At 42.6% G+C, this 26881-nt stretch overlaps 1 protein-coding gene across 2 annotated transcripts; it reads left to right on the top strand.

Annotated features, from left to right (window-relative positions):
- The first annotated feature begins 1857 nt into the window (after window positions 1–1857).
- Window positions 1858–26395, top strand: olfm1b (olfactomedin 1b). Of its 2 annotated transcripts, none has more exons than XM_028974639.1 (6): window positions 1858–2350; window positions 12924–13073; window positions 14859–15014; window positions 16344–16563; window positions 23055–23161; window positions 25322–26395. In XM_028974639.1, exons 1-6 carry the CDS (start codon window positions 2285–2287, stop codon window positions 25994–25996), a joined length of 1374 nt encoding a protein of 457 aa, XP_028830472.1. In that variant the 5' UTR covers window positions 1858–2284; the 3' UTR covers window positions 25997–26395. The 2 variants fall into 2 exon arrangements, with proteins under 2 accessions (XP_028830472.1, XP_028830471.1); XM_028974638.1 differs by lacking the exon at window positions 1858–2350 and adding an exon at window positions 11152–11582.
- The last annotated feature ends 486 nt before the right edge of the window (window positions 26396–26881 follow it).

Here is a 26881-nt window from a genome sequence, read left to right as displayed (position 1 = left end):
AACTGCCAAGTGGACTGCAGCAAACTGCAAACCTATAAAGAGAGAGATGTTTTTAAAAAAAGTATTTATTTATTTATTTATTTATTTGCAAAATGAAATGCCATAAATATAGATAAAAAATTAACAAAATCTTATTATGATTAATGTGAATGAATCCACAGCAACCCTGTGAATATATATATATATATATATGTGTGTGTGTGTGTGTGTGTGTGTGTGTGTGTGTGTGTGTGTGTGTATAGAGAGAGAGCTTATTATATACAAATACACACACACACACACACTACCTTTTGCAGACTTTTATCCAACATGGCTTTAAATTAGTTGAAATTGCCACAAGAACCCAATTCAAATGGCATCATTTTGAGAAATGAGAAAGTGACTGATTGGTTCTGGGGATTGGTCCTGGGAAGGACCTGCAGAAACAAAACCATGAAAGCGAAACAAAAAAAGCAGCTTTCTGCAAATTGCGCATCGCAGTGGAGACAGGGTTTTATGTTCCGTCCCCGATTTGACGAGCCTCCTATTCATGGCTGCCAGGTTCCAGCATGATGCAACATCTTATCAACACACACGCTGATAGAAGTGCGTTGCCTGATCAGCCGCGTTTGTACCATTTTTAACAAACCTCCCAAATATTTTGCTCCTAACACTTCAAATCAAAGAACATCCACATATTCCCTTATTTACTTATTTGTTGCTTTTTTTATTAATAATTTTAAATGAAGAATAAAGATGAAGTTTTCTTAATAGTTCAACTTCAACTCTGTTTCCAATGAGTATTCGTAGATGATCTTACACCCTTTGCTGTGCCTTGTTGGAGAGTATGGCAAAGTCTAAAGTTTTGTACACCTTCAATGGGATTTTAAAGAAAGGAATCTCAGTTTGGTGCCTTTGACTGGTCCTATTTACAGGAATGTAACTAAAGATGTTCCCTTGAGGGCATCAGCACCAGTCACAGCCATTTTTGCCCTTACAATTTATGATTTTAATTTAGTTTAATGGATTTGAACTGATTTTTGAGCTTAGGCTGCCAAGGTTTATCGGGGTTCATCTCGTCATCAACACCAACATATATAAGCACTGCCACACACATTGTGCAGAGCAGAGGTTGCGGAGTGAAATTTTATGGTGGTTAGTGCACATAAAACACCCTACAGCGACAGAACCAATCAGATGCTTTCAGAAGAGAAACATTTCCTCACGCACACACACACACACACACTCACACTCACACGTCATCCCTGTCCTTGTGAGAATCGATGGTAAAAGTTAGGTAACAAAAGTATAATAAATGCATAACACCTCACGTGAAATGTATAAACCTGCATATGTACTTAGTCAAAGCCTGATGATTAAGTACATATTTTTAATAACCACTTTTACAGAAATATACTGTATAGCGGCTATGCAGGCTTTTGGCTAAATGTGTATCATTTGCCACTACAGACAAACTAACGACAACACACACAAAACTGCCAACATTGGTGTCCATCCTCTGAAGATGTTTTCAGCCAAATTGTCAGATTTCAGGGAAACATGTCACCACCGGATTCTTCTTCTTTGTAAATGTGTTATTATTTTTTTTAATACAGTTAAAGCGACATTAAAGGGAATCCTGTAGGATCGTACAGTACTTGGGGTGACATGCATCTTGCTCTGTTCAATGTAATGGGTTCGTTTAAAAAGACGTTTCCATGGGGACGAATAGACCTGAATATGGATATTATTTATTATTATTTTCGTTATCCAATTACCATATCACCCCCCGCTCTCTCTCTCTCTCTCTCTCTCTCTCTCTCCCCTCCTCCCATCTCCTCTCGCGTTGAATTTCCCACGCGTGTCTGATGTCACGTCCGGTTTCAGCACCGTGGACAGCTCTCTCTCTCTCTCTCTCTCTCGTTCTCCCTCTCGCCTCGTGGGTTTTCGTGACCGTCCGTTCGGCGCCTCGTCAGCCCGGTCCGCCAAAGCAAAACTTTTGTCAACATCAAGAATCCGCCGCCGATTACCGGGAGGAGAGCGCGCGACACAGACCGACGGGGACCGAGAGAGAGAGAGAGAGAGAGAGAGAGAGAGAGAGAGAGATTAAATAAATATGCCAAGACACGGCTGCGTGGAAACCGTCTCCGGCTTCCCCTTATTTCTTTGCTGAGTGTGTGAGAGAGAGAGAGAGAAATCCCGCGATCCGCCGAGGGACCGACACCGGAGAGGAGCAGCGAGCGAGCGAGCGAGCGAGGCGGGGACCCACCAGGCCACCGGATCCGCGCCGCCGGAGAGGAGAGCGATGCAGCCCGCCACCAAGCTGCCGAGCCTGATGCTCCTGGTGCTGATGGGCAGCGAACTCACCCAAGTAGGTCCCGCCTGATCGCCATCTTACATCTCGCGCGCGGACGGGCGGGCGGGCGGGCGCGCGCACGGCGATCCCGGGGCGCGCGCCGCGATCCGGATCGCGCGGATTAAACGGGCGAATCCGGCGAATTAGCCCGATCGCCCGGGGGGGATTACGCGCCGCCAGACCACCCGGCGTTTCAACTTCGGCCTCTGGAGTTGAAACGAGTGTGACGGGATCAGAGGAAATTGTGTGTGTGTGTGTGTGTGTGTGTGTGTGTGTGTGAGTGAGTGAGTGTGTTTTTAACCACATTCCCTCCTTTTACCGGGGTAGGCAGGCAGTGCAGCAGGTGGAGGAGTGAGGTGGAGGTCTGGTGTGAGGGATCGTGACCCCGAACTTCAGGAGAAGTGGTTTAGATCCATTTCACTGCACAAATGGCTGGTCAGCAGCCAGAGGGGTAGATGTCCGTCCCGGAGCAGACAAAGCTCGTATATTCACGTATATTACAGATTCTGTCGCTCAGAAGCAGCCAGCATCATGAACATTTCAGGAAGTCCATGCCAACTTTCTCTCTGCATGCGTTCCCAAAGGTGACGTTTCTGTAGTCAAATTTCGATGGCCAGCAGAGTCAGGGTAGCTCAGCCAGTGGCATGTGGCGATTTAGGATGGGAATAAACAAGGCCGATTATGCAGCCTTTACTAGTTGGAGAGACCAGAAAACCCTACTTATTCTGGACTTGTTCTGACTGCGTGTCGTTGTACTCCCACAATAGTCCCTCCAGGGTTCCATGTGAGCACAAATACAGCCAAACGCTGTGATTTCTGCTCTGACTTGCAAATTGTGTCCAGTGTCCTCAACCTTTCCACGTATTTGAACAGTAAGTGTCATTCCTTCGGAGTTTCGCCAGCCACAGCGGTCAGTGTTTGCCGTCACCTCTGCCGCTCTTCCAGGATCGTGACCTCCGCTACTGGATAGTCACACGCATGCCAACTGGAAGCAATAACCTGACCGATATCAGCGCAGCATGTAATATCATATCATGTCATGATGTATGTATGCTTTATCATACTTGATTGTTGTCCTTTTCATCGTTTTTAGTGTTGTGTAATCATTTTGGTCACCCAGAACACAATGTTTAACAAGTTTAAAATGGGAGGAGCCAAACAACGGACAGCTCTCATGCATGCTGCATGCATAATCACCACGTTCTGATCGTAGTGTGTTGTATAGATTATACATTTTAATTATAATTTATTAAAAATGCATTGTTATGGGTTGCATTTATGATTGGGCATAGATTGGGACGTCGGAATATAAGTTACGCAATGCGATAAACTGAACAACACTGTGGTTGGGCAGGTATAGGGCCAGTAAGGGAACCTCAGATGATATCTGGCATTTACCAACAAAAATTACTGCTAAAGCCAGTGCTGTTTTGTTCTCGCTGGATACACAAGTTTCATTGTAATCTTTTTACAAATGTTGCTGCAAATAAATATAAATATATTCATATATTGCACACAAGAAATCATGGGTCTTCATACATTTTACATGTGTTTTCCTCTCCCCTCCTGACAGATGACAGATCCATAGACACAAGTCCCTACCAAATAAAAGCTCATCCCGGTTTTCAGAATAGATTCAGATGCATGTAAAATCAAGTGCCATCCGAAGAAAGATTTCTACTCTCTGACTGTGCGGGCAGACTGTGAAATATATGACAGGCACAGAAAGAGAAGCAGCGCCTTGTTATTCATTATTTATTACTGTTAGGAACAATAAGAACGCTTTCTACAAGTGGCGAAAAAGGTTGAAAAATTCCACAAGGTTCATACACTATAATGTAAAAGAACAGCGAGCGCTTCATATTCACGTCCATAACTGAATCCTGTAGCCATGGAGACGTCAGCGCACATGAATCTGCCACAAGATTAATACTATTTGTCCACTAATGATGTAACTCCATCAGATCTTGGAGGCTGCACAGTGGTGCCTGGAACCCGTGCATTACCCGCTGATCCAGCCAGTCCGTTGAGATGTAAACTGTTATTTGGTTGTGCCTTATTGGTGTGCATTTTTATTGTCCTGCCAGTATTGGAAATGCTTTTTCTATAAATGAGTAGACCGCGTTTCTGCTCATTGCTGAGACTGTTAAGATCAGCTTTTCCTCCATTCCCGCTTTGTGTGTGTATTTTGAAGAGGCAGAAAGAAAACTTGCCCACTTTGGTACTATGGGTCGCATGAAAATGCGCCACAGACGTTCAGATCAGGCCGCCATAGTCACTACCAGCACTTCTTTTTAAGAAGAATTTTAAAATGACCAGGCAATGTTATTATGATGCAATCGATTATTTCCTGCACTGGATCGATGCAGAATCGTCCACATTGATTATTCGATTAATTTCAACACCCCTGTAAATGAGAAGGATCCGTGTTGCTCTGTGTCACTCTACCTGTCGTGGTTCTCTCCTGGATCCCCTTCTATAAGAGGTGCTACTTAGGTCATCATCAGTCCATCAGGAGTCGACGGGTGTCGTCCTTTATTGATGAGAGTCAACCCTGATTGATGGAAGCACCAGCTTCTGAGACCATATTCACTTCGGGAAAGCATTTGGGGTTCTTAAATATAGTACTTAACTTAGCACTTTTGACTGTGTAATACAATAATTTTACTTTTGACTATATATTTTCAATTTAAGAAATAGAAAAAAGCCCCTTTTTGTAGTTCTCAGAAATGTAACAGTGTCTTGGTGTCATGCAGCGTACAGCCCTTCATTTGTTGCTGGTGTAAAAGTCAGGTCATGGCAATATGCTGAGGTGCAGCAGAAGTTCAAGCTTGGTTCTGCTCTCATATGCGAGGTAGGATGCCATGGTCCCACACACCATGTCCTCCCACTGAACCAAAGTCTGGCAGAGCGTTGAGTTTACTGATGTATGGATCTCTTTCTCTCCCTCTCTTACAATATATTTAATATCTTCCCCCAAAAAATTGTACATATAAATGCACATGCTATCTATCATTAATTAGAGTTTAAAAACCTGATGCCTGGACCATCTCCACAATTGCTGCCCCATCTGTAGTCCATGACTAAATTACCGCTCTACATTACCCAGAGGTCTTTGGCAGAAGAGCTGTCATGTTAAGTCAGTGAATGCAGGTTGATTGTTCAGTTTGCACACAGAGGCACAGCTGTCCTGAACTATAATGCTGCTGAAACAATACTACACTGTTAGGCACATGCACACACACACATACACACACACACACACACAGATGCCACTTTATGATAAAATGACACATTTCTCAAAAATGTTTCACTTACATTCTTTTTAAAATAGTCATGGTTTGTCAATTTATTTTGGCAAATCTGGTCATTTCACATAATTATGAAGCTTTTGATTGTTTGTAACACAAGCAATACATGCAATTAACATATTGTGTGTACATGTCCTTTGTGTGATGGTGCATAGAAATGTGTCTGCATATGTGCTTGGGTCCTTGCATTAGGCCTACCTGGGATCGGCCTGCTGCATCTCTGTCAAGTGGTGTGTTTGCTATGCAAATCACAGCTGCAATCAAGACCATTCTGCTGGCCGCATAGCACAGAAGAACATTTCAAATATTTAGCTCCCCTAGCAAGAATGATACAGAGCATTGCGTCTGGGTGGGGGTGGTCAAAAAGAGGACATTATTTACGAAGACGTGTAACCAGGACCAATCATCGCCTCAATGATTTTTGTCATGACAAATGCTCAGAAACGTTACACATTTATGTTTATACATCATACCTTAGGTCCAGTGCTATGAGCCATTACCCCATGAACAATGTGCTATTCCCATATTGACTATGGAATAATGGACTGCTTGTGACATGGGTTGGAGTGTGGGATCGATCGGGCCTAATGTTCAGTGGGAGTTGGTGAGAAACCGGAGGGCTGGCGTTACTGCCGCACAGCGCCGCGGTTTATCCAGCGGGGGGCTGTTTAGTAGTTTAAAGGTACGGCGCTCGCGTTGAAAGGCTGTTTAGCTAATTATTGCCGTTCGCTAACAGGCTGCTCAGCCGGCCCGCTGCAGTCTCCTCACGCTGCCGGCATTACATTAGGTTGGACAGCGATAGTGCCTCTGTGAAAGTATTCTTCTGGGGTTGTGTGGTAAAACCGATTCGCTCACAAGCTTGTCGCCCCCAAATTTCCCATCTCAGTAATGGATGAGAAATAACAGGCCGGTGGAAGTTGTGGGAGTTTTTTTTTCGTTACTGATTCTGTGCAGAGGGTTGACTAATGGGAGTTCAGCTTAATACAACTATAGCAACATAGCAAGACGCAGGCGTTATTCCAGACTAATACTGACGGAAACGAGACAAGGGCTCCGGGACGCCCTGGATGTGGTTCATGTTACACTATCAGACGCCCTTCAGTGCCTTCCCTTTCCATCATTCATTTTTCTGAATTCTAAAAAAAAACATAGAGACCAATACTACACCCAGACAGAGAGAAACAGGAAGACCTTCAGAAGGGGGATAGACATGACGATGGAGATGAGACAGATGGACACACTGCAATTTGGAGAGATGAGCCCCCGGACTGAAAGAGACATAACTCACAGTGTGAGCTTCAAATGAGGACCTGTGGGCTTCACAGACATGGAGATAATAAAGCTGCATTTCTATTACAGGACCGCTCAGAGCAACATGTTCTACATTTCCCCCTCACCTCATTCTGCCTCCACCCAGACGTACCATGCTGTGCCTTTTAGAACATCATGTGACCTGAGTTTCCATTTCAAGCCTTTTTCAAACTGCCTGAAAGACAAAATCATGTGCGCATAAAAGCAAATACATTTCTTTAAAGATATATAAAGAACCGGCATTTTACCAATGCAAATAACGAGCCAATAAAAGTTTTAAATTAAAACTATCTTGTGTGGGAAGGCGGCTGATCTTATTCTGTTATGCTTCAAACTTAAATACTCGCTTTAAGTACTGTTTTCTTTACTTGTAAGGCAATATAACATATCTTCAAAGCACTGTTCTTGCAACGCTGAACTACGGTGCTTTATAAAGTTGGTTGTGTTTTACCCTCAAAACCTTGGCACAGCAGATATATATCATGAAATACCTCCATGCCGATAACATTTTGTTGTTATGTCCCTCCAATACATGTTAGCTCTATGTTAGCTATCGCTTAGCAAATTGCACTTGCGAAGTACAGATGTAGTACGAAGATCCCATCATTTAACTGAATAGATTGGTTTTAAAGTGTCATTGTGATGCACTGCAGCACAACACATAGTGCTCTGCTTTTGGGGATGGTACCTCGCTCAAAGGGGACCTCAGTGGAACCTTGGCGGTTTGAGAGCTGAACCCACAACCCACAATCCAACCACCGCTGCGTTCACAAAACCTGGACCAATTAAATGAGTTGAGACAGATCCCTGCTTCCAATCAGTGGCAGGGTGGCGTCATGCCATGGGTGGGTCCAGTCCTAACCTGGGCAAAGTGGTTATGGAGAGTGAGTGTGTGTCAGAAAATGTACACGTTTCCATTACTTCGTGCTCATTACGAAGAGTTCTCAGTTCAAATTTATCTGATCATACAAAAGGCTATGGAGTGCCGTTGAAAAGGGAAAATATCCGGGCACTGTTTTCAAACTGGTGCTTAGTGCAGCATCATGTGCTAATCACTGGACTTGTTCACTATCAAAGAAATAAGTAGATAATCAGTTAATTTCTGTCATGGTAAGTGGCTTTCTGAAGTACCTCGTTGCTTTTTTCCATTGGACCTGCGGTTTGTGATTCACGGTAATTGTGAGTGGGAGTGTAGTTAGATAACATTTTCTCGCAGCTCAGTCAGCCTGGTAAAAAACCTGGAAAAGCCGCGCACTGTTTACACTCACACCAACGCTCAATGTAGAACATTCAGACACGTTCCACTGTTTATACTGATATTTTCTGTATGTATATATATCAAACTACAGGTGTTTTTACACTTGTGAGATTTCTTACTCAATAGTCAAAAAAGAACCTGGTTCTTGTGTCTACATCTGCTTCTCACTTTCCATATGCATTGACCCCTATTACTCACCCAATTACATTTACAGCATTTATCCCGACGGCCTTATCCAGAGCGACATACAATCAGTAGTTACAGGGACAGTCCCCCCCTGGAGACACTCAGGGTTAAGTGTCTTGCTCAGGGACACAATGGTAGTAAGAGGGATTTGAACCTGGATCTTCTGGTTCACAGATGAGTGTGTTACCCGCTAGGTTATAGGTTTATAGGCAAGTGTGTTACCCACTAGGCTACTAGGTTCTAGGTGTATAGGCGAGTGTGTTACCCACTAGGCTACTAGGATCTAGTTTTATAGGTGAGAGTGTTACCCACTAGGCTACTAGGTTCTAGGGTCATAGGCGAGTGTGTTACCACTAGGCTACTAGGATCTAGGTTCATAGATGAGTGTGTTACCCACTAGGCTACTAGGTTCTAGGTTCATAGGCGAGTGTGTTACCCACTAGGCTACAAGGTTCATAGGCGAGTGTGTTACCACTAGGCTACTAGGATCTAGGTTCATAGATGAGTGTGTTACCCACTAGGCTACTAGGTTCTAGGTTCATAGGCGAGTGTGTTACCCACTAGGCTACAAGGTTCATAGGCGAGTGTGTTACTCACTAGGCTACTAGGTTCTAGGTTCATAGATGAGTGTGTTACCCACTAGACTACTAGGTTCTAGGTTCATAGGCGAGTGTGTTACCCACTTGGCTACTACCACCATTCACATATATCTGCCCAAATTCTGTATTTCAATTCGGTGCATGGTTTATGGATTTAACACGGTGCATTTCCTCTTTCCAGCAAGGAAATCAGACACAAATCACATTTTAATGTGAGTTTCAGAGTAGAACACAACACAGGGTGAAAGGCTTTTGTTAAGAGTGCTGCTCACATAAAGTGCTACAAAAGCCTTCTAGCTTTTATGTGTATAAATTACGCGCATTGAGGAGCTGACAATTGAGAATCAGGAACAAGGCTGACAATACCGCTACAATCCAATAAACTCCATCAGGAGAAGATAACAAATGAGGCGGTGTAATGGATTCACATTGTGTGTTGGGGTTATTATTCATCGTGCTTCACATTTGAATTTGAGAATTTATTGGTCAAATGTTGTTTTGCATGTAGCAACAACAAAAAAGTTATGAAGAAATGAACCCTTTTTCATATAATTGTGGCCCTCCACTGAGAAAGATACCCGGATATTTTAAAGTGAACGAGCCCGGTGGAAGAGAGTATTCGTTTTCAGCCTGAAGAGGGCGCCCTCCGCATGAACCAGCCCCATTCTGCAGCCATCTGAGCATGAGATGCGTGACCTCGTTTTTAAAAGACAGGCTGGTTATATTCACATATTAATTTGTCACAGAATCTTGTGTTGCATTTTAATTCTTGAAAGGGAATAAAAGTCCCAAAACATAGTTTTGCATATAGATGACAATTAAAACACTTTTTTGTAAAGGTTTATAATCTATGGCCTGTGAAGAGGAAAATGCGCGATAAATTAAAATTTTCTAATTTTATTTGTCACATACACAGTCATACACGGTATGATATGCAGTTAAATGCTTTTGCGACCTCTATAGACCTCAATATTGCAAACATAACCAAATATTACAAATGTATTTTTTAAACATAAAAAACAGGTAGGGTGAACGTGTGAGAATGTGTAAAGTGAACATAAAGTGAAAATTTGTCCAAGGTTCTGGGGGAATTGAGTCCAGAAGTGATTGAAAGTGCTGGAGTGTATTAGTGTTCTGGGTGGTAGTAGCCTAGTGGGTAACACACTCGCTTATGAACCAGAAGACCCAGGTTCATTGTGTCCCTGAGCAAGACACTTAACCCTAAGTTGCTTCAGGGGGACTGTCCCAGGGGGACTGACTTACTGATTGTTAGTCGATCTGGATAAGGGCATCTGATAAATGCTGTCAAAAATGTTCTGTATGTAGTGTTGTGGTTGTTGAGAGCTCGTATAGCCTGCGAGAAGAAGCTCCTCCTCATCCTCACTGTATGTTTTAATCGGATTTGTATTCATCGTCGCATTCAAAGTGTCACACATGGTCTGTTTCGCGCCGCATCGTGAAAGCGACATTTTTTTTGTCGCTCGTCCTCTCTTCTCCGCCGCAGTGAATCAGAATGCATGCGACGCTTCCGCCATTTTATATTTTCTACCAGTCCAACTTGTCAGAATCGTGCCTAATGGGAAATTAGATTTCACACAACAAACAGGTGAATAAAAAAAGCTAAATCAACCGCGGCACCTTCCGTCCGTGCGTGAATTGACCACGGGGCGGCGCTGTTGCTCTTCTAAAAACCGCGGCGCTCGACGTGAAGACCACGGTACCCTTTCTCTCTCCTGTCCCTGAGTCGGTTCGCGCCAAAAAAAAAAAAGAAATAAATATTAATTACATGAATTCGGTTTTTTTTTATCATCAGCTCATCTGCATTTTGCCTCCCTCGCCATCTGTCAGGCAGCGTCTGTTATAAAATGAATTCTATTACGTCACATGGACCGGCGACGTCGTGATTTCACTTTATGTGTCAAAACGTATTCTTTTTAGAAGTCTAATCACCGTCTAATATACCCAAGCCAGACTAATCGATTAATCGATTCCTTTTTGTGCGTATTTTTTATCGTTACTTGCGATAGCAGATAGCGGGAGAGCGGGACGGGGAGGGGAGGGGTGTCGCGTATCGACAGCCTGACGTCACGCGTCGCGTGCGCACCTGCTGGATATATAGTGGCGCCGCCCCTTCTGATCAGTCGTGAGCCGGAGCCGACGGCGCGTAACCAGCCCGCATCGCGGAACGGACCTCAGCGTCGGACGCCGCTTCCAGCCTCCGAGACCACGACACACACCCACCCACCCACCCCCGTCCGGCGCACCGGTGAGAGATGCGAGCGGAGAGCGCGCCGGAGCCCGGGACCGCGCCGGAGACCCGTATGCGCCACGCCGCTCCAGACTCCGGGGATCGCCCCGGCGCCTCCTCGCGCGCGGACAGCGTGGAATGAGAGCTCGGGGCGCGTTCGCGCAGCGCTCGGCGGCCTGAGACCATGTCGGTGCCTCTGCTGAAGATCGGCGTGGTGCTCAGCACCATGGCCATGATCACCAACTGGATGTCCCAGACCCTGCCGTCGCTGGTCGGGCTCAACACCACCAAGCTGACCGCGGCGCAGGGAGGATACCCGGACAGGAGCACCGGCGTGAGTTGAAGTTGTTCGGACCCTGGTGCTTTTTTGGTTTCTTGGTGAAGTACTAACACGCAGACACGATGGGAGCAGTAAGACGGGGGCAAACAGGGAACAAAGACTTTAAAAGTCTTTTTACAAACAAGAGTATTTAAACTGATCTGAATTTGCACAATTGTAAGGCTTTTAATCCATCGTCATTGGTTAATTATAATAGAGGAATAATATAAAAAACTCGCTTTTAATTAATGCGGTCTGCGTAATTCTGGGTTCGAGTATCGGATTCATGTAAATGATTCGCCGAGCCTCTCCGTGGTAAAAATGCCGGTTTGACTCGCTTCTTCTGCCAATCTGCTGAACTGTAAAGCACCGAAGCGACTCCGGCCTGAACTGACGGACGAGTGATGGGGCTGAGGAGTTTTTACGTGACACACACACACACACACACACACGCGCGCGTAAACTCGATCAGCAGGGGGGACTAAGGACAAGGGATCCGTCGCAGCCGTCACGGGACGTCCAAAATATGTCCAAGACGTCTATGTCCGTCGCAGCCGTCACGGGACGTCCAAGATTTCGGATGTCTATATGAAATATATACACACGTCGGTTTCCGTTTGAATTAATTAAACGCCATTAGTGCATGAACGTGCTGACCAATACATATATTTTCGGTCATTTTTATAATGTCCCATAACGAAAGGAAGTCACGGAGAAGGAATATCACGCGTTACTCGTGTGCGTCACGGTGGGTTCGAAGGGCGTGTCCGAACGTGAATTCATTGAGTAAGGAGTCCTTTCGCTGCCTCTGATTGGCCAAAACGCGAAAATTGAAACAAGAGAGAGATTTGGTTGGCTAGTATGGAATTTCTCTCTCCTGATTGGCCGGTTTGGAAGGAGCTTTGAGCAATCCGTCATAAATGCCTAGGGACATAATGTATGTCATATATGAATGTACATTAATAAGTAATGGCTAGGCGTGTGGAAAAGGAGGCACTAGTAGATGATGAATTATAATTCATGAGTGATTATTTTCTTGTTCGTCACTTTCTCTGTCTTTGTTGCAGCCCACCATGCTGTTTCAATTATATCCACTCTGTACATATGCACGTACATATGTATTTATTGTACACATGTATACATTAATATTTTCTTATACAGTATTTATTTTTAAAGATTGTTGTATAGTGTACTTTTTTTTACTGTACTGCTGGTATGTTTTTTAATAATAAATAAGTTTATTTCTGCCTTGACAATGCTAATTATCTTTTCTTATCTCATTTCGAACTAGATGTCATTAATACCGCAGTGCCATAGTTCTGCGGGATAGTGATATTCTCTCTCTCTCTCTCGTAGGTGTTCCCGGCGAACCCGGAGGAGTCATGGCAGGTCTACAGCTCGGCGCAGGACAGTGAGGGCAGGTGTGTGTGTACGGTGGTGGCCCCTCAGCAGACCATGTGTTCCCGCGATGCACGTACCAAACAGCTACGGCAGCTTCTGGAGAAGGTAACCATGACAACATCTGACCTCGCAAACACACACAGACAAACTTCTCACTCTTGCACCTTTTTCTCACACCCATTCTCACATTTGCTCACAGTACACATGGTTTGCGTCACCTCTAGTCCCGCAAGACATCTGTGAGGACGTATCACTATGACAACATCTCTACAGCTACCAGTTCCCATTAGTAGTAACAAGCAGCCTATCACTGGGCACCACGTCTCATCAGGCCACCTCACTCTCACACACAGCATTAAACATGCTGACAGGCGAAGTGATAACTTTATTATCGGGTTACAGTGACACCTGATCGGGAGTGGGATGCATTAGTCAGCAAGTGAACATTCAGTCCTTCAAACGGATGACATGACAAGGTGTGGATCTGAGTTGCTACCTATCCAAAGTAGTTCAGAGAAGGACAAATGGTAACGTTACTACAGGACAATAGGCACTCTGATCTATGGGAAGAACACAAGATGGTGTGATGCTTGACGTGTATCACTTACCTAAACATGGCCAGTTGTACCCCTTCACGGAAACGACATTCCCTGATGGCAGTGCTCCTCTAGCAGCAGGATAATGTACCATGAAACACATCAAAATCATTCAAGAATGGTTTGTGGAACAAGGACTTGACCTTCAAATTCTCCAGATCTCAATCCAATCTACAGAGGCTTGCATCAAACCTTTCTGGGATCTCTTGTTAGCTGACAGGAGTTGGACCTAGACAATATTAGGTGTATGGTTTTAGTATTGTGGCTTACTCCTCCATGTAAGAAACATTTGGTTCAAACCTACGAATTTGCGCACAGACACAAACACACATGCGCATACACGCCCGCGCACACACACACTCTAATGAGCTCCATGGGAGGCACTGTAGCATCATGGGAAAACCATCAACACTGCCAGTACAGCAATTACAATGACGTAAGAGTGCGAGATAGAAGAAGAGAGGGATGGAGGGAGGGTGGTAGTGCCAGTTTGGCAGCCATGTAGGGGACATGTTGTAAAATAAATTCATCAGAACAGAAAAGGAACAATCCATTGAAAATTAGTGTGTCAACGGAACTAGGCCCATCGGAGAGTTGGGACCCGGTGCCTCCATTGTCAGCCCAAATTATTTCACAGATATCAGGACAACAAGCTCAAACTTCATGAGCTCTATATTTGGCGTGGCTGTCACTTATCTAAATAAGACAGCTACAGCTGCGAGGAAGAGTGCACTTTGAGGTTCCAATCGAATTTTTGTTAATCATATAATTTAATGAGGTATTGTTTTATTTATTCATTCATTCATTCATTCATTGTAGTGTTAGATGTTGCCAGATCAGCGAGAAGTACACACTTATGTCCATGTGTTTCCTGTGTTTGTGAGTGTGTGGCTGTGCGCTTAGCCGGAAGATCCTTGTGCCAATAGAGCACAGATCTGAGAATCGGGGTTTATGGGGGACACATGAAAGACTGCTCCATCTGGTCCGTGTTGTGCGAGTTGGATTAGCGTATTATGGTGCGAATTTAAATTTGTAATAGCTCATGAATAATGCAGATCTATACCGAGTCTGTGCTCTGGGAAGGGAAAACTGTTTACTCACTAATCCCGAATCGGTATGTGAGGATGTAGACAAGGCCAGGTGAAGAGCACAACATGGATTATAACACATTAGAACCACACACTGCATTATCAGACATGAAAAGAACACTTTTTTTTTTTATAGTTAATATGATAATTCATTCTCACTCTCTCTTTCTCTCTCTCACACACACACACACACACACATGTTTTAGGTGCAGAACATGACCCAGTCGATCCAGGTGTTGGACCAGCGCACCCAGCGGGACCTGCAATATGTGGTCAAAATGGAGGACCAACTGAGAGGCCTAGAGACCAAATTTAGACAGGTGGAGGAGAACCACAAACAGAACATCGCCAAGCAATACAAGGTAATGTCACACACTTGAAAGTTGTTACAAACGTTCACCAAACATTCTGGATCAGAACATTAAGGTAACAATACAAAGAAATATAACACACTAAGATACCACACACACACACACTCATTCAACACATCGGTGCTGAACATGCACCCCAAGGTACATGCACACACACACACACTGTTCATACACCATGTGCATGCTCATTTTCAAACTAACATGCATGTTTACACCTCCACAAGCACACACTCTTGTACAAATTCATGCCTGCATGTTAATCTTCTTATTTTTTGTTCTTGTGTTATTCGCATCCACACTTTAACGCAGAGTCTTGTGACGCATTGATCAGAATAGCTCAAATTAAGAGCATGTTTTAAATTCCCCTGGCATGTCAGCAGAATTGCATGTCACCATCTTAACTGACCACTCATCCACTTTCACCCCATTTCAATGTAATGTTTTTTTTGGTCAATATATTGTTGCGTTTGTGTGTGACGGTGTTTATATTTGTGCGTGTGTGTTAGACAGGCTAGTGAGGTAGAGTGACAAGTCTGTCATTTTCTTGCTTGCAGGGCTAACTATAAGACATGATAGGAGAGCCAAAGGAGAGAAGAGGCAGATCTAATCCCTGATTGGCTGATGTGGCTATCAGTCGTGCTGACTTATTCACTATTCTGATATTCTATAAGACACCATTAGAGAGACACCCTCCCCTTTCCTACTGAACAACCGATCACAACCCTTCCTGCATGCAAATATCCAGATTTCTTAAGTTTTATTTATTATTTATTATTATTATTATTATTATAAGTCCTAATGCTGTTGGTTTAGGTTTTGTTTGTCTATGCATATTTGGTAATTAAAGATTCATATGATTCTATATTAAAATCCATCCTCATAAGCGGAACCACTGTTGTGTGTGACATGTAAAAGCATGTAACTCCTAAGATGTTGCATTTTAAACGACTTTGAACAATAAAGCGCTTTCCCAAAACACTCTTGAGTGTGCTGAAGACTTGTGTTTGCACCGAGGTGAGGACCAGCGCAGGTTTGGCTCAACTCTTGCACTTCTGCACGCACACATACATCCGCAGACACGTTCCCATCCGCATCACACACTCACACAAACCCACATCTACCGGACGACAGTCACATTGCCACTCAGGCTAGAGTTAGGCTAGTCAGGGTGCTAGGTTCAGACAGGGCATATTCTGTTGCTGTTTTCATTTTTCTATTTTTTTTCTCAACTGGTTTAATTTTTGTGAGGGGGGGGATGGTGTGAGGGAACTGGAGTGTTCCTGGCTTCTGAATGCCGCTGTTTTTTAAACTCCCCGACAGGCCATAAAGGCGAAAATGGCGGAGATTAGGCCACTGATTCCCGTGTTGGAGGAGTACAAAGCCGATGCCAAATTGGTTTTGCAATTTAAGGAGGAAGTGCAGAACCTGACATCAGTTCTGAGCGAGTTGCAGCAGGAGCTGGGAGCCTATGACTACGACGACCTTCACTCCCGTGTGACTAATCTAGAGGAGAGACTGCGAGCCTGCATGCAAAAATTAGGTAGGATCAGACAGAGACATGCACACCAATACACAGACATGCATGCAGACATTAGGACACAAACACAAATAGGTGACCAAACAATCCACACCATATAGATTGCGTCTGAAATAAATTGCACACATATGATTATATGAATATATGATCACACAATTGATTTTTCTCATGCAACAAAAAACTAGTTCGTGGCTGAAATCAAAGGAGACTGGAAGTAACTTAATATCAGGCTGTCAGTGCATAGAAATACAAGTATAGACACAACCATGCTCACACACTGCCTCTTTGTATCTAGTCTCTTTCTGTAAATGATGCATTTTGGTGTTTTTTTTTATGCTTTTTTATGGTTCCACATCCCAAAGGTCCCCTGCATCATCACACACACCTTATAATCAATAACCAGTTCTCATTTATATCAAAAAATATATATGAAGAGGTCAAGACACTGCAAAAACTAAATGTTGTTTCACCTCGTGTTAGAACCTCTGCATCACTGATACTAGGAACGGAGAACCAGACATGAATTCCTAATCTCTAGAGCATGAAACCCCTTCATCCAACCAAACAGATGACTGAACACACATCAACATCTTCAAAAACTGTATTCTGCACATGAGAGCATCTAAATACATGTAAAAACCAAACTGTGCATGTAATGTTCAACCATTTAACACAAAAACAACAATTTGCAAATGCTGGCTCAACATCAGACAACAATTGTATCACATCTCACAGTTATAGTCAATGGGGATTTTATTGTCCATGTACATGTATACAGAGATAAGACAACGTACTCTGACATACACAACGGCGGAAAAAAAGGGAGATGTCGTATACATAAAACCCTCCATATCACTACCGTCACATGTGTGTGAAAGCAGAGTGGGTGACAGTGTGGCGGTTGCATGTATGCCAGGGGTAGACAGCATAATAAATTTTCACACGCAGGTTATGGTAGAGATTGATTGCCACGAATCCCACGATCAGCGAGACAAACTGCTCCAAACACGCCTCCTGACCTTGAATGATGACGAATTGTGTTCTTGAACTCCCCCTGCCCCAAACAAAGGGGTTTCTGCATTGCTCCATCCAGCCAGAACTGTACGCTTCAGTGGCTCCTCTTAAAAATATGACAGGATTTTTACATCATCGCCAGAGTTCTCCACACCTTTTTTCTTCAAACTTACATCACCTATCAAAGCTACAGCACAGCTAAAGAAATATCACATCCATTTGAATGAATTAATTTCCCAAATGTATGTTTTTGTGTGTATGTGTGTATGTATGGATGTATATGTAGTAGCCTAGTGGGTAACACACTTGCCTATGAACCAGAAGACCCGGGTTCGAATCCCACTTACTACCATTGTGTCCCTGAGCAAGACACTTAACCCTAAATTGCTCCAGGGGGACTGTCCCTGTAACTACTGATTGTAAATCACTCTGGATAAGGGTCTGATAAATGCTGTAAATGTAAAAAAATGTAAATCTCGCAAAAGTGACTGCACCCCTGATATTTTTTATTCATATTTTATTAAATAGTTCCTTGGGACAACACTGAAGATATGGCACACATGGATTGAATGTATAGTAGTCAGTGTCCAGCTTGTAAAATAGCGTGTATTTGCTCAATGACTAAAGGCACAGCCATTAATAAGTATAAAATTTTTTGTGTCCACCATTTTTTTTCCAGCACTGCATTAACTATCTTGTGCATGAACCTCACTAGAACTTCACAGGCTGTCACTGGAATCTTCTTCCTCTCCTTCATGATGACATCACAGAGCTGGTGGATGTTAGAGACCTTGAGCTTCTCCACCTTACGTTTGAAGATGCCCAACAGATGTTCCCCTGACTATTTTACATTCTATCAATGTGTCGTATCTTCAGTGTTATTTCACTAACAGCTAGAAGTTGAATGCACCACTTAATGGACAGCCTAGGTTTTAATACTTGTTGGGAATAAGAGGAGTGACGGAAGGGCTTGCAGTTAGAAGTCTGCTACCTCCCTGCTGCATTTTTACTGATACAGTTTTGATAGTAAAATTGTGCACGAGTGGTAATTGCTGAACTAAACTACACAGCACCTCCATACCGATCCATCTTGTGTACGCTTGCATATGGGAAAGGATTCTGCACATGCTCCAATTTCCGCAGAGTGGATAGGGCAGCCAGCACAGACTGTGCACTGGCACCCATCATGCCTTACAGTACAAATGCATGTGCGGATGTCAGTTTGGAACAGTTTCAAGGAACAAAAGGAGCAAATGAATGTGAACCACCTCAGTTTTGGAATTGCTAACTAAATTCTTTTAAATAGTGGATGGTCATCAACCACCTTACTCTGATCTTTTCCTGATGCATCACTGATTCTTCAGTTATGAAACCCCGGGCGGAAGCTTTGGTTTAAGCTTTGCACCGCCCTCACGAAAAACAAAGACTGCACTGTAACATTGCAGGGTTTTTTTTAGTTTTTTTTTTTAAGCAATTTAAAGATCTTAAGCAAGGATTAGTCTACCTGACAGACAGCACTTTGAAGAGAGCAAAGTGAGTGTGGAGGTTGAAAATGCATACACACATACATTACTCACACACAGGGTAATCCAGCGTCTTCTCCAAACTGGTTGACACAGACGTAATGAGTTCCTGCAAGATAAAAGACAGGTTGGATTCATTGCATTTTAGTGGGTGTCTTATTTTGGTACCTCCCTCACTCACGAAAACACCCACACGTTCTTCTCCACTCAGTAACCTACTTTCCCAATCTCTTTTATCTCAGGTTCTCCCATCTCCCTTTCATCTCTCCATCTTTCTCTCTTTCCCTGTCTCGGTGTGTCTCACCGCTGTTCACCGGTGCGAAATCTGGTTTGAGGGGGTGTGTGGGTGTGTGCCAGTACAGTAGTACTGTGCTGTGCTGTGTGTTAGGATGGGGCACATACTGTCACACAGGCTCCTCCTGACCCCTTCATCTTTTTCAGTCTCTTCTTGGATGTTGCTTTGTTACGGTGTATGTGTGTGAGGGGGGAAGGCCTCCTGTTTTCTGTAGGTCAGAGGGAGAAAAAAAAAAAAAAACGCCATCGAAACAGCTTGCAAATCTTCGGCTTTTTGGTCTGAACAATAATCTAAAGATAGAGCATGATTAAAAAAGGCCAAAGTGCCAGATTACATCGGCGGGTAATCCTGGGTGGATTATGCTCAATTCCAAAAGTGTGTGAGTGTGTGTGTTTGTGTAATCCTGAACATGTGCGCCCACACCCGCATCTCATTAGCCATTTCTGCCAATGTCACACACATTCACACAGCAATCCACTCAGTCTGTTTGTTTATTACATGTCTGTAATATGCCAATGACGGTTTAAGAATCCAATTACTGCCAGGTCTATAAGCATGTTTTACGAATAAAAGGTTGATGGCACAGATCAACTTAGTAATGATAGAAATCTTTGCCCTAACACCCAGTGACCTCATAACTAACTGTCACAAATACATGGATGAGTGATACAACAAATGCATTACAAAAAACATTTAAAAATCCCCCAGGATGGGATTGTCGTAGAGTGTCCCTAACACACAACTGAATGGATGATGTTCCCATGATTCACAGCTTTGGAGAAATTGCAAACCCACAAATCATTGGGATTACACCACAGTATTAAAACTGTCCTGTCCTGTTTCTGATTTGTTGTACAGGGTTGCCTACATTTTGCTTCACTAAAATAGAATGTTAAAGATGCACACTTTGGCTATATTCAAAGTTCAAAAATGATTTATCATTCTAAAAACTGCAACATAACTGATGTTTAATAGAAAAGGAAAAACAAATTATGGCATAGAATTATTCTGTAATATTCTGGCATTAAATTCCCAAACTGTGAAAAATTCTCTGTGTGTATAAAAATTTACACAAAAAAATCTAGTCTTAAAAATGTCCTCCAACAGCTTCCAGTGTAGGAGGCAAGTGAGGGTTGAGCAGGAAAAGAGGCTAAGATTACAGTGTTTTTTTTATATTAACTGCATCTTTCATCAGGGCTTTACAGAGTGTTACATCAGAATAAAATGGCTGAAAACCACTGTGTACTGGAAACAAATTTGGAATGAAATCGAATGGAAAAAATGTTGAGCAGCGTAGGATGCTCTCTGAACCAAACCAAGAGCTGATTCAAGCTGATTTAAAGGAATAGTCTCTTTTTTCACCCAAACGTAAGGGTGTAATGCACTGAAAGTACCCATAATGCAACTCCATCCTCATTAAGGACAAGAAAATTGCAGTCAAAAGAGGCTCCTTCATGAAACCCAATTAGCAAGGGCTCCAGTAGCCTAGAGACAATTATTTGCCCAATCACAAGCCAATATATCACCAACCAGAGGAAAGGAACTGAGTAAAAATGAGCTTTGTGTACATTAACAGCTCTTTCTTTCTCGCTTTCTCTCTCTCTCTATCTCTCTTTCTCACACACACACATACACAAGTATAGATAGACAGCTCATTATTAAACTGCATTGATCCATCAATTATACATAACATTACCACCACTGAATATCAAGTGAATTTCATTGATTATCTTTTTAACATAGTCGGCAGCAAGTTGATGAAGAAAAAATTATAAGAATTTCAGTCCTTGCAAAAAGTCAATGGTAAGATGACTGGATTATAGCATCTGCAAGTTTAAAGCTCTTGTTGGATTTTCCTGGTCTGCAGTGGTTAGGTCCTACCAAAACCAGTGAACCTGCGATAGTGTTGTGAACGTAAAGGGTTATTAATGCATGTAGGGAGAATTTATTTGTTACTTTGCCTAATAATAAGGCTCCATTTTTAGGACTCATCCACTAACAAAAACTCCTACAACAGGCCTGGTGGATGTTGAGATGGATGTGCATTATTTACCTAGGGAAGACATGGCAACAAAATGCACCATAGGAATAAGTCAAGCCAGGGAGGCATGCTTCAGTGCAACACAAGTTCAAAGTGTTGATTTAGCCTACAAATTCTCCAGATCTCAATCCGATTGAGTCAGATCCATAGAGACACCACCTTGCAACTTACAGGACTTAAAGGATCTGCTGCTCATGACCTAGTGGAGTCCAAGACTCATTGAATCAAGGCATTTTTTTGTAGTTCAATAAGGGCGAATATGGCGAATTGTGTGAATGCTGTTTATACGATCTGCCTGAACATTTGTTGAACATCATTGACAAAGCTTGATATTTTATTTACTCCTGCATTTTGTAACTTCCCCTTCAGTCTTGCTGGAGAGTGGTATCACAAAAAGCCTTACATGTTTTAGATAAAACATAAGTGGCAGCTGATATGTTTTGAAGACCTGCCAGGACTATCTAGGACATCATTTTGCAATAGTCACCACAGCTGAATTGTATAATGAAGAGGTTTGGGAAAACTCCCACTGGGCCCTGCCTCAGTTGGGACACAAGGACTGTTTGTTCTTAAAGCTTCACTAAACAAGCTTAAATTTTGATAGCTGTGCTGTCCTGCTTATCAGTCACATCTTGCCCTGGGGCTGTTTTTTTTTTTCATTCTTTTCATTATTTTGTCCTTTCGATTCAATAACCACTATTGAAGAATGAGAGAATGATAAAAGGATAGGATAAATTAAGTACATATTAGAACAGAATGAACAATGAACATGTGCAGCTTGACACAAGACCCAGTGACTAATTCATAAGATTTACAGGATTTCCTACCTTGTCTACATTTCTAACAAACAAGAATGTAATAAGAAACTATCAAGTTAATAACAGATATAGGAGGCAACGTTTTTCATTTTTGTGGGTGATAAGGTAAATAAATCACTTGCAGTTTTATATCTTTATTTGTTTACTTATATAAGATTATTTCATGAGCATCAGAATATACAATTTAGGGCAGCCTTAAAATAGAGCACATCATATAGGAAGGTTAGCCATTCACTGCCTAACTTACATGCTGCTAATTTCACAGCAGCAGATTCGTTCTCAATCAGTTAAATCAGTTTAAATAATTTACATAATTGCTGACCCATAAATCAATAATATCCTATCACCAATATGTACGTTTCAATAAATGTTAATTGGAATTCAGAAATGCTAAGCTGAAATAACTATCCTTTTGGATGCTGTCATCAGAGATATTCATTCTAAGTTTGTTTAGCACTGTTGATTTTGGGTCAAAATGGGCTTTTGTGACACATTTATCAGATAATTGTGTCACTGCTTGAAATACAGCTGTATGATAAATGCGACCTATAGCATTGCCAAGTCTGTGAAAAAAAGTCAATGCTTGTGCAACTAAATTTGTACCACTTTTATACATTAGGCAGGGAAAAATAGTCCAAAAAGAATACTCACCATATGAGGCTTCAATTTGCTTTAGAAATGGTGTAAATATATGTGTAAGTTTCATCAGAAGATGCTATTATATTACTCACTTTCAGTTTCACTGGATAACCACTTTATTTCTCTCTCTCTCTCTCTCTCTCTCTCTCTCTCTCCCTTTCTAGCCTGTGGTAAGCTAACAGGTATCAGTGATCCCATCACCATTAAGACCTCAGGCTCTCGATTTGGCTCCTGGATGACTGACCCACTGGCCCCAGAGGGAGACACTAGAGTGAGTTAACACACATCTGCGTACATTCTTATCTATCTGTCTGTCTGTCTGTCTGTCTATCTATCACACACTATGATGAGTACATTCACAAATTACTCTACATTCACACACACAAACAGAGAGAAACACACAAATGCATTTTTAGATAAAAACACGTTTCCAATAAAAATAACCCATATGCTGCCTGTAGATCTGATCAAATATTGATGTCCCACTCAAAGCAAGAAGTAAATATGAAAGCTGGCAGTGTGTATGTGTGTCATGTATTTTTATCTCAGTTGGGCCCATACATTCTTACAAAATGGAAAACATTGAATTTTATAAGTAAAAGCAGGAACTTACAAAGCAAAAAATTCTCAATAACTTACTAAAGATTCATCTAATCACATTCTAAGCCAGCCTGTGCAATTGTGCTTTTAATACTCTTGCCTGTGCAATTATGCCATATTATCTCAGTTTGCCTATTTTCTTTACCTCTAATGAAAAGATGACCAGCCTATTTCTGTTTAGTATGGAAAATTATTTCCATCACATAAAGAAATCACTCAGATTTATGAGTATTTTATATCAACCTGCTGAAATCAGTGAAACAAACATTTTTTTTCTGAGATTGCGGTTGTATGTTTGGATTGAGAAATATACAAATTCAGCTACATCAGTGATTTTGCTGTGTTTTTCCTAGTGTAAATCCATTTATTTTTTATATAACATAGAATTATAAAATTATAGTGTGTTTATTAGTGTTACAGAGCAGAAAATGAAGGGTAGAAAGGACAGAAAAAGATTGAAACTTCAGATCAGTGTTGAGGTTAGTTTGTTGTGGCTTGCCGTGCCTTGGCATAAACAGAAAGTGGTCGAGAAATGTCCGGAACCTCCACTCAGCCCATCAGGCCAGCAGGGGAGTGAGGCATGCTGGGAGGGAAGGCTTTTATCCAGAAAAATCCGGAATTATCCCCGTAGGACCCAAATCCCCTGCACTGGGTTTTGCCCTGCTGGATTCTCACTCCTCTCCTTGACTCTCTTCCCTTCTTTTATTTTGCCTGACAGGCCTGGAGGGGAGGGCAGTTTAATCAGGTGGTTTGACTGTGATTTGGTTCACAAAGCTGATTGAGGTCATGCACACATATACACAAGCACAAATATACTTAGACATAAATATACATTTGAACACACAGACAGAAAAGCACAGAGAGGTACATTAAAGCATGCAATGCAGACATACACAATCCCAGGAACAAAAGCACATGAACATGCAAAAATTCATTCATTGACATATACACTCGGACCAAAAAAAATTCATCCAACGTGGCTGACCTCTACTCCTTTTGGATTTAAATTTGAGAGATTAGTGCATTGATGCATCTTAGTCCTTGCTAAATTATTTTAGTTGTGTTATTGTTGTTTTGTGTACTAACAATTCACCTTAGACTCCTGTTCGGTTGAGTGACCGTACTGGTGATTGCTGACAAATAAAGCTGAAAGTTTTACAGTAATAATACACTTCATGTTACTTGTTCTATTTTAATACCACTGGAAGATAACAATATGAATAATATGTAATATGACCTTCATATTACCAGCCTATTCCTTTACCAGCCTATGTCAACAGTAATATTTAGAGGAATTTTGAATAACACCAGGGCATTTTTATTCTACTGTCCATTTGACAGTAGAATAAAACTCATTAACTTTCAGAAATTTGTATTAGTCTGTAAATTCTGAGTTGCTCTCTAATGGCCTGTAATGGCTGGATGTAGGAAAAACACAAGGCTTAAAAAGGTTTTTGCTTTGCTTGAGCAGATTGTCTCTGATATCACTTTGTGTAGTTCTATGTTGTTACACAATATAGCCAGCCTACTTTCAAGGGTCCTTAAGTGAACAAAAGGGTGGTAGTAGCCTAGTGGGTAATACACTCGCCTAAGAACCAGAAGACCCAGGTTCAAATCCCACATTGTGTCCCTGAGCAAGACACTTAACCCTAAGTTGCTCCAGGGGGGGACTGTCCCTGTCACTACTGATTGTAAATCGCTCTGGATAATGGCGTTTGATAAATGCTGTAAATGTAAACTCAGATTAGTCAAGGGTTCTGACTGGAACCAACACTTTATGTAGGAGTGGACTTAAAGTGAAAAAAAAGTTTTTTCTTTGTGTCCTCTGTAGGTGTGGTATATGGACGGTTACCACAACAACCGCTTCGTCCGTGAGTACCGCTCAATGGCGGACTTCATGACATCAGACAACTTCACCTCACATCGGCTCCCGCACCCGTGGTCAGGCACCGGCCAGGTGGTCTACAACGGCTCGATCTACTTCAATAAATTCCAGAGTAATGTGATCATCAAGTACGACTTCAAAACTTCCAGTATCAGTCGGACGCAGCGGTTGGACAATGCCGGGTTCAGCAACTCCTACCACTATGCCTGGGGAGGCCACTCAGATATTGATCTCATGGTGGATGAGGGGGGCCTCTGGGCCGTCTACGCCACCAACCAGAATGCGGGGAACGTTGTGATCAGTAAACTGAACCCTACAACGCTGCAAGTGATCCGTTCATGGACAACCAATCACCCAAAGCGGAGCGCAGGCGAAGCATTCATGATTTGTGGGACGCTCTACGTAACCAATGGCTACTCGGGTGGAACCAAGGTCTACTACGCCTTCCACACCAACTCGTCCACGTACGAGTACATCGACATCGCCTTCCAAAACAAGTACTCTCACATTTCAATGTTGGACTACAACCCACGGGACCGCGCCCTCTATGCGTGGAACAATGGACACCAGGTGCTTTACAATGTCACACTGTTCCACGTCATTCGCTCTGAGGAGCTGTAGCCACGGAAACTGAGGAACACCCTTCCTGGACTATGTTTCTTGTGGAAACAGACAGACTTGTCATCAGAGTGCAGGAGAAACAGGACATACGAAGAAATCTGCGCTGTTGAATATCGTACGGCATTAGAGCTTAGAAGACGCATCTAATCTTAGGACATTGATGTGTGGATTGGAATGGACGCTGATGGACAATGTTAAAGACATGAGATAAAAAAGATAAAAGAAAATCAGTCTGCAGTAAAGATTAACCGTTATGTAATGTGTGTAGAGCGATATATAAAAAAAGAAAATATAACTATATGAGACTAAAAACAAACAAATGCCAAATAACATCACGCCTTTTTTTTTAACTCCAGAATTCCTCCTCTCATGTTCCTTTAGCACTCGAAAAGAACGTCTCCACCCTGGAAGAATGAGTGAAGTGAAAGTGAATTGATTGTCATTGTGAAACACTGCAGCACAGCACATGGTGACACAATGAAATGTGTCCTCTGCTTTTAACCATCACCCTTGGTGAGCAGTGGGCAGCCATGACAGGTGCCCGGGGAGCAGTGTGTGGGGACGGTGCTTTGCTCAGTGGAACCACAGTGCCACCTTGGCGGATCAAGATTCGAACCGGCAACCTTACGGGGCCGCTTCCTTAACCGCTAGGCCACCACTGAGTGGGTGTGGCATTGCATCCTCGAATGACATGTAAGGGCATTTAGCCCACTCCCACTTTAATCACACCTCATTCTTATACACACACTCACACATACGGGAGAGGTGCTACACACCACTTACTTACACCGCTCAGACACACAAAAAAAAAATTTTCAGCGATAAAAAAAAAAGGAGTGCGGGGACTGGGGGGAGGGAAGGCAGAAAATAATTAACAATAAGAAG

This window comes from Denticeps clupeoides, chromosome 3 (assembly GCF_900700375.1).
Source record: "Denticeps clupeoides chromosome 3, fDenClu1.1, whole genome shotgun sequence".
NCBI lineage: Eukaryota > Metazoa > Chordata > Actinopteri > Clupeiformes > Denticipitidae > Denticeps > Denticeps clupeoides.
This window is presented reverse-complemented; position numbering and strand designations above follow the sequence as displayed.